Source organism: Cupressus sempervirens, chromosome 2, assembly GCF_028749045.1.
Source record: "Cupressus sempervirens isolate cs-2001-9-10 chromosome 2, ASM2874904v1, whole genome shotgun sequence".
NCBI classification, from domain to species: Eukaryota; Viridiplantae; Streptophyta; class Pinopsida; order Cupressales; family Cupressaceae; genus Cupressus; species Cupressus sempervirens.
Window position 1 is genome coordinate 356,718,536 of NC_143119.1, and position 13,714 is coordinate 356,732,249.

At 37.1% G+C, this 13,714-nt stretch overlaps 1 protein-coding gene across 3 annotated transcripts in view; it reads right to left on the reverse strand.

Moving 5' to 3' along the window:
* The window catches only part of RSH1 (RELA/SPOT homolog 1), a 199,202-nt gene that overhangs the window by 1,197 nt on the left and 184,291 nt on the right, over nucleotides 1-13,714 (reverse strand). For all 3 annotated transcript variants that reach the window (XM_089813727.1, XM_089813728.1, XM_089813726.1), the window contains 2 exons: nucleotides 1,133-1,219; nucleotides 682-1,054 (listed from right to left, as the gene is read on the reverse strand). In XM_089813727.1, coding sequence (XP_089669853.1) covers nucleotides 682-1,054; nucleotides 1,133-1,219 — 460 coding nt within the window. The remainder of the gene's footprint in view (nucleotides 1-681; nucleotides 1,055-1,132; nucleotides 1,220-13,714) is intronic.

A 13,714-nucleotide genomic window follows, 5' to 3' on the forward strand; every position in this document is an offset into this window, starting at 1 on the left:
TACCACGCTTTCAATCCAAATTTTCACTGATATTACTTCTAAAAATAAGCTTATTCAATGAATGTAGTTTTTGGAAAAGCACAATCCAAAAGCCACAAACCTGACCCCTGAGCATGGCTCTACTCGCATGAAGCAAATAACTAGGTTGAAAGACTAATACTGCTGGAAAAGGGAATAACTGATGCAAGTATAAGAATGGCAAAAACGGAGAAAACTCGATCGTGGAGTCGGATCCAAAGAAAATAGAATAGTTAATTTCACATAACAAAATTCAAAGTCAACATTATTGATAACCAGGACAAGCGTATGAGCTACATTGCCTGACAGGACTTAACCGACCACATTTGGTTTTTATTTCTAATCGGTTTTTATAACTTCAAATTCCAGTATTTACTGCTTTTGCTCCAATGATTTTATAGCCTAATTGTTATAGCACACTTAAGTAGGCCACATTTATCTTCCTGTAAGAGAACACTCAAGTGACTTGATTGAAGGCATTCCAACCAGTGAAGATTTCATCAACAAACTATCACTCGATAACTTGCATAAACTCCTTGAGAATACAAATGCAGGACAATCAGCCATTATATTCAGGCAAAACAACCGAAAAAGTAAATAAACAGAGTTGTCCCAGAAAAAAGTCCAGAAGTGCAAACAACAGGAGCTCTTTTGAAATCTCACCTTTTCGGTCAATACAACATACATTAAACCACTGTATTGGCCTCCTTTCCAAACCATGCCAATCTGCCACTTTACCAGCTTTCCATTTTTCCAGGCGACCCAAAATTTCCTCATCCATTTGTGGGATATTTAGCTTGAAAATTGTTGTTTTTTTTCTCAGAAGTTCCGCATTGCCGTTGAGCTTTAATCCAACCTCTCTAACTAACTGATTACTTTTTCCATTCACTGTATGTAACAAAGAGGATTGCATAATGGCTTTGATAAGTTCATCACTATCCTCTTGGTCAATATCTTCTATGTCAGCAGCCAAAAACTTGCCAGTATCTACTGTTCTTTCAGTTTGCTCTTTCAGTGCAGTTTGCTCTTTCAAAAACTGGGAGATGAAAACCAAAATCTCAGTTAAGTTAGTAAAATAACCTAAGAAAATTCAGAAATGGAGGACTACACTCACTTTCATTATCTTATGACGGGCACTTCGAGTCTTTGCATACTGCAGCCACAATTCATGCTCCTGGAAATTTGCGGTACTTGAAAGATCCTGGACCAACAAATAAATTTAGATAGCTACATGAAATTCCACCATTAGTTATTAATTTAATTAAAGATAAAGATCAGAACTTAAAACTGGGGATTAATGTCTCATTCTTATAAGCTGACCCAAATTTAAAGCAGAAGAATCAGTTCAGTGTATCATTTGCTAAATACGTGCTGTCCCTTGTTACATGTCACTTGCAACCATTGGAATGTTTCAGTTTATTGGGTTGAACATTGTGTCAATTTTTTAATGCAAGTTAATTGTATCTGGAATATTTGCAGTGTTCAAATGGAAGATAGCTGCCAACAAGCCTCCTGATTCATTTCATTAACATTGCAAATATCATGTTTCGAGTATCCATCTATATTTGGCATGCAACTATAGTTTGCACTTGCAGACACATTATTCATTTGTATCAATCTGTTACAAGCCTAAAGAAATTTTATAACCTATTCATTAAAACTTGGTTATAATTTTGTCTATTAAATTTCAAACTATTAACTGCTAACATATGAGAGAACAGATAGAAGAAATAAACTTATACTAGGTCCAACCAGTTCAACTTTTTTATTACAGTCAATAGACAGAACAGAAAAAGGCACAGAAGAGACAGTCCTCTTTTGAAACACAGTCTTATTAAATATGAAATTGCATTATTTTGTTCCGAATAATCATGTCCCGTCACAATGTGCCTTACTATGCCTTACAGGCAAGGAAACCCTCTACAAAGTTATCTTATGTCTGCTTAATGTAAGGCAAAATATATTTTAATGTACTTTAAAAGTAAAATTATTTGTTGCTCTATTGTCTTATTCTATATGCCTATGATTTAGGTTTCCCGTTTCTCTTTTCCTTAAAATAGCTCAACACCTGATTCTCATCTTATTTTCCTAATTTGTTTATTCCTATCTTGATTTTATGACAACTCTAGATATATATATGTAAAATTAAAATATTATATAATATTACAATATATAAAATATATGTTAAACAGCAAACGGGTAAAGTGAAATAATGCAAACTACTGATAGAATAATTATAATGGATACAAATAAGTGCAATACACTATCAGAAAACTGCCACTTCTTCCATTAATGCCAACCAAAATTTATATCTGATTATGATTTCCACACAGTGACAATGACAATCGTTGACAATGATACCAAGTGATCATCTATTCCATCAAGAGAGTGCATATAAACTCCAAGGGGGTGTGACATGAACCGTTGTGACCATAACTACCTACCCCTCGGCCATACTAATGACCAATGACATAGTGTACACTTAATAACATATTAGACGATAGCATATCATTATTCCCGACATCATCCCTCCCAAAAGGAAAGTTGTCTCCGGACGACGTACAATCAAAATGGAATGATGTTAAAACCCACACTACAATTGTACAAGAGAGAAGAAAAATTAGGATGAGAGAGGATGAGTGTGTCCATGGTGCCATAGCAGTTGATGGTGGTGGTGGGGCTGCTGCTAAGCGAGCTCACAACTCGTACACCTATTGTGTCCCAAGCTGCAAGTCCTGATCTGCGACCAACTTCCAGCCCATCCTCCTCTTCACCATAGCTGCCTCTACTAACTTCTCCTTGCCATCCACAGCGTCCATCAAACTCACCAAGTATAACTCCAACATGACCTTATATGCCCTGGCCCCCTCCAGCCAACAAGATCTCTCTCAGCCTGCATGACTACCCTCTCTATGGCCCATGCCTCCCTATCTCGAGCCACATCTCCCTTCACTGCCTCCAACTCAATTGCCAACTCCCTCGGGGCTATCTCATGTGTGCACGAGGCATGCTTTGTGTGACATAATGTGTAGTAGCCTTCTATGAAGGCCTTCTTAATCTCCCTAACCAATGCAGCCACCCAAGTTTCTCCTGGTCTCTCCCAGAGTGCCCAGTCCTCCATCATGGCAAGGGACTCTGTGGTACCCCACCCCCTAGACTTGTAGCAAGCTGTGAACTCCTCGAAGCATCCCACACTCACAAATGTCAAGAGCCTTTCTAACTCCTCTGGCTCAAACTCTGAAGCAACTTACCTACAATGCTTTTGACCAACGAGTGTCGTCCCTACATCCAAATGTCTCTAATCAATGGCTCACTAGGAGCAAGGGTGCCTCAAGCTTCATCTCAAAATTTGCATGGGGAATCTAGACTCGTGCAGCGTCCAAGAAGAGGCCTATCGCATAATGTGGCATGTAAAAGGTCTAGTGTTGCAACATCATGAATTCATACATCCTTTCGGCAAGGAGTGATGCCTAATCATAGACACAAACATTTTGCAACCCATTCATGAGGATTATCTAGGGTAAAGCAATATTAGATGCTCTGCTCGACCCTATCAATCTTCTCTTCACTATATCCATCAAGCAACACTAAGACCCTTTGCCTATGAACAACTTCTTCATTCCCTATCCGTTCAATGCCTTTGCCATAGATGCCAAGTCTACAGGTGTGAGGTCTTGAGATACCATCTTTATCCAAAACTCCTTTTCATCCCTCAACATTTTCTTAGCCTTCAAATCAATTTTCTTACCATCCTTGCCTAGTATGCCGAATACCCTTGTGAATTCCATGGTTGTAAATGAGACCTTGAGGTCATGGCCGAGGTACTTGAATGTACTAGTCCTCAAGAATCTATCAACAGTGTCTATCATAACCCTCGGTGCAACATCGGAATTTCTAATTAAAAAACACAAGCATTTGTATCACCCATTGTACCTATGCCCTTCTCAAATTTTGCTTTATCAAGTCATCCTTCGTTGTGTCTTGCCATCACTTCCTACATTCGAGTCCATTCAACCCCTTGAATGCCTGCATTATTACTACATTCTTGGGAGGAGCCAATGTCATTTATACTTCCAGAGTTTCTTCGTTAGGCTACTTGAACCGGTACCCACTTTACCTGCAACTTTTACCCCTGAGGTAGCAATCAAGCATTTTTATCCATACTATTGGAATTACTTGCTTGTGTCTACAACTTGGCTTTCCAACTTTGTTTGCCTATCAAATGCATCAATAACTATAACTTTCTTGTCGTTTTGTGCAGCAAAAAATGGTTAGGGTTTGGTCTTTACATGGTTAGGTTTCCCTTCTTGCTTCCTTTAGCTACACAAAGAGAAGTCATTCGGTGGTTTTGTGACAACCTTGTCTCTATCCTAGGAATCGTGTATTGCTCCCAATCTTCATTCAAAAAAGGCTAGTCTCATGATAGTACGACTCATACAAGAGGCCGTTAAACAAAACTTGGCTTCCTACTTCGCACACCGTAAAATGTTCGTAAGGTGTGAAATGCGGTTGTTTCCTCTAGTCATTCGACATCTGTTTGCCTTGTCCCCCTCCTTGTACTCTCCGTACTTAGGTGGAAATGAATCCTTTTTTGCCCCCTCGTCCACCTGGAGTGTATTATACTAAAATAACTCATAATTCTCCATCTGCCAATGAAATAGTCCGTTCATCGAGTCCAAATCATCTTTCGAGCATCCTTCTAATTTGAGAACACCTTCCTCATTGGACTTTTTGTGTCACTTCTCTTGGTCCACTTCTTCCTTTGCTTCTTACTCTAATGAAGACGCGAAGTCCTCACTCACCATTGGAGTCTTCAAGTCAATTGTAAATTTCCTGCCACCCCTCTCCATCGACAAGGCGTTCCTCTTCAAGTCATGGTTCACTTTTGCTTGCACCAGTCAAGCCCTACCATGAATGGCATCATACCCCTTTCTCTTTAGCTAGATTACTACAAAATCCAAAACGAACGGTTGGGTGTCAATTATCACACTTTGTGCCATCAGTGTCCTGATAGGTTTGATGGAAAGTTGGCGGCCACAATGTAGGTCGCCCTAGCTTTTTCCATGTCTCCTTGAGCAAGATATTGACACTCGACCCTCTGTCAAGATAGTGCCAAGAATGCCCATCTCAACCACCGTCAGATGTCTACCCGTGTTAACCAACAACATGGGGTCCTTCGAAAGCTTGACAGAGTTTTCCGTACGGTCTACATGGTTTGATAGTTTTAGTGATAGTATCATGTTCAATAAAGTTGTCCATAATTGTTGCAGGGTTTGAAGGTCTTTAATTTTTACTGGAATCTGTCAGCATCATTTGCCTTAGTATGTTTTGCTCGGCTTGACTCCTCAATGAGGTACTAGTCGTGTCATTTGTCTCCCTCCTCTCGACCATCATCTCCTTGTCTATATCCACTTTTGCTTCATGTACCCTCTACTTCTCTATAGTAGAATGTGAACAGGCGGTCTTCTTTGCTTGCCCTTGAGCAACTGCCAACACCCCTTCCTCTGTAGCATCTCTTTCAATGTTTAACAAATTTATCCCAGACATCGGGCTATTCGCATCCTCTTGGTCTCCTAGACCACACTACCAATAGAGATATTTTAGTGTTTCCTCTCTCAAGTAGTCCCTGAAAAAATGTCCTCATTGGCTACATACATGACATTGTATCATTGCCAATGTTTTAGCATCATACATAATGCAACTTTGGCCAACATTATTGTTGTTGCTCCTTCCTCCCTATCAATTATTCTGATAATCGTTGGATGATGTTGTTGTGTTGGTGGGTTGTATGTTCACCATCATTGTTGAGGTGGACGGTTCTTGTCTCAACAAGACTCCACATCTTCATATTATATGGGTATTCATTTGTGGAATGATCCATTATCTGACAAATGTCCCAGAATAGTTTCTTTGGATAGGCACCCTTAGGGTGGCTTTCCTCCTTGCATTTTGTACACCATAGGTCACCATCCTTGTTTTAGCTCATGCAACTCTTCATTGATTTAAACTCTCTCATTGTCTGTAGCATGTCCTTCTATAGGGCTTGAATTTTCTAATTAGATTCTTTGTCATTGCTCTCACCCAAAGAATCATCGTCATTGGACAATATGTTTTTCTTTTCTTTGTTGTTTTACTTTCACTCTCTAAGCCCATTGCCCTATTGTATGCATCAGCTTACAATGGTAGTGGTACAATCTTCATCTTTCTCCTTAAAATAAACCAACGCTTTTTCAGTCCATTCGTCGGTAGGCTCTCCATCTTTCCTACCAACTCCTTTAGCCACTGGCCATACCCTCCTTGGATTTCATCCTTCGATTGTTTAGTATTGTAGATTTTGCCAACAATCTTGTTATCATTCCAAAGCAACCAAAATTCAGCCTGCAATTATATTTTTAAGGATTTCCCATGTAGAGATTTTGGTTTGATCAATGTCAAAGTACCAGTCAATGGCCACTACGCAAAGTCGTCGAAAATTGTTTTGTCCACTCATCACGGAAACTATTTTGTCCACTCATTGTTCTTATCAGAGTCAGAATTCATTGAGGTAAAAAGTCTTGATCTTGCACATGATATTTCGATTAAGTTAGAAAAGTTATATTATGGAGGTGATAAATATACAAAGAGCATGAGATTTGAGAATTGGAAAACTATGCTAGAGAATGCTAGAATTCAAGAAGACGAAACTATTAGAACATGTGTGCAGAGGATTATTGAGATTACGACTGGAGTAAAGAGCTCTAGAGGAACTATAATAGGAGATGAAGTTTGTCTGAAGATTCTAAGATCCTTGACACTAGCTTATGACAACAAGGTAAACACAATTGAAGAAGTTATTCCTCTTATTAAAGATTTTAAAAAGAGAAATGCTAATTGGGAAATTGCAAGCTTTAAAAACTAGTACACTAAAAGATGCTTTGCCTAGAGTGGAGACTTCTTTTAGAGCCAGTGCACACAAAGATAAGAGAGTACTCACAAAAAATGCAAGCACTAGTGGAAGCTTTGGAGACTATGCAAGAAATTGGGCAAATATTCACGGAGAATAGAATAACATTGATGAGTTTGTATCACTGTTCGCAAAAAGAGAACCTAAAAGTAAGGGTATTTTCAAGAACAAAGCTCCTTTTGTTTGCTGACATTGTAAGAAGACTGGTCACTTTTCTTTTAAATGTCCTTCAAGAGAACCTAAGGTGAAACCTAGACCTTACAAATCAAAGATTCCTAAGGAATGTTTGTATGTTTGTGATGATGAAATTGAAGTTTAAGAAATCAATTTTCTAGGTAGTGATGATGAAAATGAAATTGGATTTGCTACTATTAAGGAAGTAAGTCCTATTAAAGAAGAAAAAGCACTTGTCACATGTTGGGAAAAACAAATCAGACTCGATTATAGATAGTGGATAATCAAATCACATGACAAGTGATAGAGAGAAGTTTGTTGAATTTAAGAGCTATGATAGAGGTCTGGTTAGAGTTGGTAACAATGCACCTTGTCCTATTAATGGAAAATGATCTATTACTATTGATGGTAAGACTAAAAATTGAAGATGTATAATTTGTTGATGGTTTGAAACATAACTTGTTGAGTGTTGGACAATTTGTTGACAAGGGCTATCATCTACAATATCAATCCAGGATAAACATGGAATGTGATTGCCACAGGAACAGGAACAATAGATAATGTATTTCTGTTGAATCCTACTGAGATTTGTTGTCTTGTTGCAAAAGTTGATGTCAGTTGGCAATGGCATAAATGATTTTGTCATATAAACTTTGATAACATAGTAAACGTATGTAATTCTGATGCAGTCAGACATCTACCTAAGATTATTAAACCTGCTAACATGATGTGTGGTGGCTAAACAAAAAAGAAATACATTTCTAAGCAAGGCATTTGCTACTTTAGAAAAGTTGGAGATTGTTCAACTTCATACAGATCTGTGTGGTCCTACAAAGACAAGAAGTTTCTATGGTGAGGAGTATTTCATTCTTTTAATTAATGATTTCACTAGGATGATGTGGGTTGCTTTCTTGAGAGAAACATCTGAAGCTTTTGAAAAGTTCAAGATATTCAAGGCAAAAGTTGAGAGTGAACCAGGAGTTAGGATAAAATGTCTAAGTTCTGACAAAAGTGGAGAGTTTACTTCTAATCAGTTCTGAATTTTGTGAGGATAATGGTATTCACAAGAAAGTATTTGCACCTAAGACACTACGAGAAAAATGGTGTACTAGAAAGAAGAAATCAAATAATGAGTGGAGCAGCTAGAGCAATGTTACTTGAAGGTAACGTATCACATGTACATTGATGAGAAGCAATTTATACTGCAGTATACACTATGAACAAAGTTTAGATCAAGGAAGGAACAAGTGAAACCCCTTATGCACTATGGTTTGGCCATACACCTAATGTTAAATATTTCAGAATTTTTGGGAGCAAATGTTATATCAAAAGAGAAGATGAGATAGGTATATTTGATCTTAGAAAAGATGAAGACATATTCCTTGGTTATTCAACTAAGGGTAAGGCTTATAGATGTTATAATCTGACTGAAGAAAACAGTTGAAGTACAAATGTCAGAATTGATGAGAGATTTAAGGTACAAGAAAGAACATTTGAATATGATTTTGATGATGATTCAAATCAGGCTACTACAAGTCAGAGACCAGTACAAAATCAGAATATAGAACAAGGGTTATTCTTTGAAAAGGATGATAGAATACAGGTACAGATTGAAGAATCTAAAGAAGAGTAGCAAACACCTAAATATACTACAAGAAACCATCCTGACAATTGGATCATTGAGGATCCTAGCAGAGGAGTGATGACAAGAGGAAAAGTAAGAGATGAAGTTTGTTTGATTTCACAAATTGAACCTAAGAATACTAATGAAGCATGTAAGGATGAATTTTTAGATAAATGCAATGAAAGAAGAGCTTGAACAAATTGAGAATAACAATGCATGCAGTTAGTCCCTAGACCTAAAGATAAGAATGTTATATGTACAAAATAGCTTTTGAGGAACAAAATGAATGAGCAACATGAAGTTGTAAGAAACAAAGCAAGATTGGTATGTTAAGGCTATTCACAACAGGAAGACATAAATTTTGAAGAAACTTTTGCCCTTCTTGCAAGTGTAGGAATGTTTTTGCCTTATGCATCTAATAAAAATTTCAAAGTGTATTAGATAGATATTAAGTCAACTATCTTGAATAGCGAACTTGAGGAAGTAAGTCTACATTGAACAACCTGATGGATTTCCATTGATAGAAAAAAAGACATGGTATGGAAGCTAAAGAAAGCATTGTATGTATTAAAGCAAGCACCTAGAGCCTAGTATGCGAGGTTGGATAAACATTTGTTGAGCTGGGATTTAATAAAGGTAATGCAAACAGTAACATGTATCTGAAAACTAATTCTGATGGCTTGTTGATTATTGAAGTATTTGTTGATGATATCATTTTTGGTGGAAATGAGGAAGCAGCTAATAGGTTTCCTGATAAGATGAAAGATGCATTTGAAATGTCTATGGTTGGTGAAATGAAATGCTTTTTGGGATTGCAAATAACACAAACTAAAGATGGCATTTTCATATCTCAGACTAAGTATCTTAAAGATTTATTGGTAAGATTTGGCATGGAAAATTGCAAATCTGTTGGAACACCTATAGTTATAGGATGCAAACTGTCTAACAATGATGTTTCACATAATGCTATGCAAACAAGGAACAGATCAATGATTGGTGGTTTCTTATTTGACTCATACAAGACCAGATATTGCTAATGCCGTTGGAATTGTAGCAAGATATCAAGCATATCCATAAAAGACACACTTTACAACAATAAAAAGAATTTTCAGATATTTGAAAAGAACATTGGAATTTTCTTATGGTATGACAGATCTAATGATTTCACATTGTATGCATGTATTGATGCTGACTTGGCAGGAAATGTGGATGATAAAAAAACACAAGTGGTGTAGCATTTTTCCTTGGAGGAAGGTTAGTATCTTGGTTAAGTAAAAAGCAAGATTGCATCTCTCAGTTGGAAGCAAAATAAGTTACAGCAGCAAACAATTGTAATCAGATGATGTGGATGAAACAGATGCTAAAGGATATTGGTATTAATTTTTTTGAACTTACTATTATGCATTGTAGTAATACAAGTACAATTAGTATGTCTAAGAACCCAGTTTTCCATTCTAAGACTAAGCACATTGCAATTAAGTATCATTTTCTGAGAGAGGTCACTAAAAAGGAAATAAGATCAGAGTACATGAGTACAAAAGAGTAGATAGCAGATATATTCACTAAACCATTGGCTAAAGACACCTTTGAGTATCTCAGATGTATACTTGGGGTGATGGCCCCACCTAGTGGAAAGTAACTACTGCAGATTTGCATTAGCCCAGTATATTCAGAGCATTATTCATTCATTTTGATGTAACGCTTGGTACTACTCATAAGGGGGAGTGGTCGCAGTGAGCAGAACTATTTGTAGAGCTCTTATGTAATGTTTTTTGCATAACACTGTTTGTTGGCACTAGACATATTTTTGGCTGTGGATTGGTTTGATCCAATATAGGTACTTTGATGGAAATGTTCATCAAAGGGGGAGTTTGACAATTAGCATTTTGGCACCTTTTCCATTGATGTCAAAAGGGAGAATATTAGTGGAAAACCATTGAAGAAAAGTTTGCAAACCTATGGGGGAGCAGATTGATCAAAGAAGAATATTGCAGGATTATATCAAAGTTTGTAAAGGTTTTATATGTTGAGGATATTCAGAAAATCGTATTCATTTGTCAAACAGGTTACATAGTTACTTTTGAATTGGTGTTTTTTATCATATGTTGCCATCACTGCCAAAGTTGGAGATTGTTAGAAATAGAAGTTTGGTTGGCACTTTGATGTATTGTTTGTGTTGTATTGATGGCATGTTTTATCATTGATGACAACATATGTTTTTGTGATCACGACAAACAGAGATTTTGTATATCGCAGGATGATTGTTAGCACAACAAAGTTGGCATATGACAGGTTAAGTTATGTGAGCTTAGATTTGTGTAGAAGAGTGAGTATAGATATCATATCTATGTTCGTTGGATCTTATGTTCAGTTCTATATGAGTGATAAAATGTTTGGTAAAGACTAGTAGTAGACCAATGTACAAGAAAATGTCAGAGACATTTGATCATATAGTTGTTGAATCTTATCAGCGAGGTGGAATTAATGTTAGCGAGCTTCGATCATGGTAGAAGACTTAATCCTGTAGCTATGTTCATGATAACAAGGCTTTGGGGTTATTCTAGAAATGTCACTATTGTTTAGCGTGCAGTATATTTTACTAACAGTCAAGCGTGTTGAGAAAAAGTTTATATTATCATTGTAAAATGTAATATTTAAATTGGGATGTGTGGCAGCTATAATTTAACATTTGTAATGATTCTTTTGAAGGCATGTATGCCTTAGCATGGACCTATGTAATTAACTGTATATTGGGGAAGCCTTAACAAGCCAACCTAATTAATTAATTGTAAGGGTATAAAGTAAGGATGTTTTGCTTGGTTGGAAATTGTCATGTATGTAATGTGATTAGTTGATGCGAGCTTTCATGCTGGATGATCAAAGCAGAGCAGAGATTGAGCTAGATGTTTGATTTGAGTTTTAAAGGAACTGTTTTGGCAAGTTAGTTGCAGATCAGTCAGTTCATTGATTTGGATATATTATCTTGAAGATTTGTTCTTCACATTTGTTGAAGCATTTAGGCAATGGGTAAATTTGTTTCTTTATCAACCTTTAACAAGGTTCGAACCTTTTAACAAGGGTTCAAGGTCTCCTGACAGGGATCTATCCTCTAATACGGACTACTATACTGAATGCATTGTAATTGACAATTAACAAGGTCACATCCTCTAGCAAGAAACTTACACATTAGTACACTATCTTGTGGGTACCATGTCCACTGGGGTTTTCCCTTTGATCAAGGGTTTCTCTAGTCAACAAATCATTGTGGTATGGTGTATGCTTTTGTACTGTTGTGCATCATTTCTTTAATTGGAGTTGAGATTTATATATTTGGATTTAAGTTTAATTGGTCACACCTAATTCACCTCCCCCTATAAATTGTGCCTGAACTTTACTTCTTAACACCTCTACTCTCAGCCTCTTCTCCCTCCTTCCTTCAAGTTTTCCTCACTTATGTTCACGGGGCAAGAAATTCCTAAACCAACTTCTTGTTTCCTTGATGAAATCTTCCTCTCTATTCACCACACAGTATTCCTTATCGTCAAACTCTTCACAGTGGTCCTCCCTACCAACCTCCTCCCGATGTTCGTCATCGACGGCCTTGGCTTGACCTAACCACCTCTTCTAGTAGTCCCTCCTTAAGTATCTTCAACCTTAGCTTTCTTTTTGTTTGTTGTTGTAGTGATAGTGAATTTTGGATAGCCTCTCACTAGTCTTAGTTTTCTTTTTTATTTTTATCTATATTTCAATGGTTTGGCATAAATTCACTCTATGTATGCAAAAGATAACAGAACATGAGATAATCAAGAAGATTTCGTTAATTCATTATTTCTATACAATGCATATCACCACACAAATGTAATCATAACACTATATGTTCTTTTTCATTCGTATTTCCCTCTAGTAGTTGAGTTCAAATTTCGCTTTCGATAGGTTTCATCCTTTCCTTCTTCCTCCCTTCGGCGATGGTAGTCTTGTAGGATTTGTTGCCCTCAGCTCTCTCAGTTGACCTCTTGATTGTTCTAAAGGAAAAGGAATGTTTGTGCCAACAATTGAGGGAGATGACACATCAAATGATCAATTGCCGAATTCATTGCAAGGCACTCCACACAACACTCTCTAGTACCTCTCATCATACGGCTCCCTTCCTAACATGAGTTTCAATGGATGCATGACGAAACACAATGAAGTCCGATGCAAATGCCCATTTGCCTTCAAAATGTTCTAGATTTTCCTCTTCTTGCTTTCTATAGCTGCTTTCACCATACTCTATCAGCTACCCCATTGCTTTATGTTCGCCATTCACACTCCATCACTTCCCAAAGTTTTACAGGCAATGGCACCAAATGTTTACCGCCTATGGGTAAAGTGAATTAATGCATACTACTGATACAAATAATTAGAACAAATACAAAGAAGTGCAATGTACTATCAGAGAACTGCCACTTCTTCCATTAATGCCAATCAAAGTTTACATCTGATTATGATTTCCACACACAGTGGCAATGAAAATTACTGACAATGATACCAAGTGATCATCTCTTCCATTAAGAGAGTGTACATATAAACTCCGAGGGAGTGTGACATGAACACCATAACTACCTAGCCCTTGGCCCATACTAATGACCAACAACATAGTTAACACTTGATAACATATTAGATGACAATGTATCATTATTCCCGACAATAATAACACTTGAAAAGGATGAACAAAATCAGCAACCAAAGGTCGCGACTTTCTTGAAGTCACGCTACTCACGCAGGTATATGAGGGATCAAACTTGAATATCAGAGGAGCAGTTTAGGAATACAGTCAGTGGTCAGATAATCTTGAATGAGAGTAGATACATACACAGCCAGCACCAAAGGTAAAACCTCAGTCTTGGCCTCATAATCCAATCAGTAACCAGTAGAAACAGTCAGCAACAAAGGAAGATCACACCATAGACATGGAA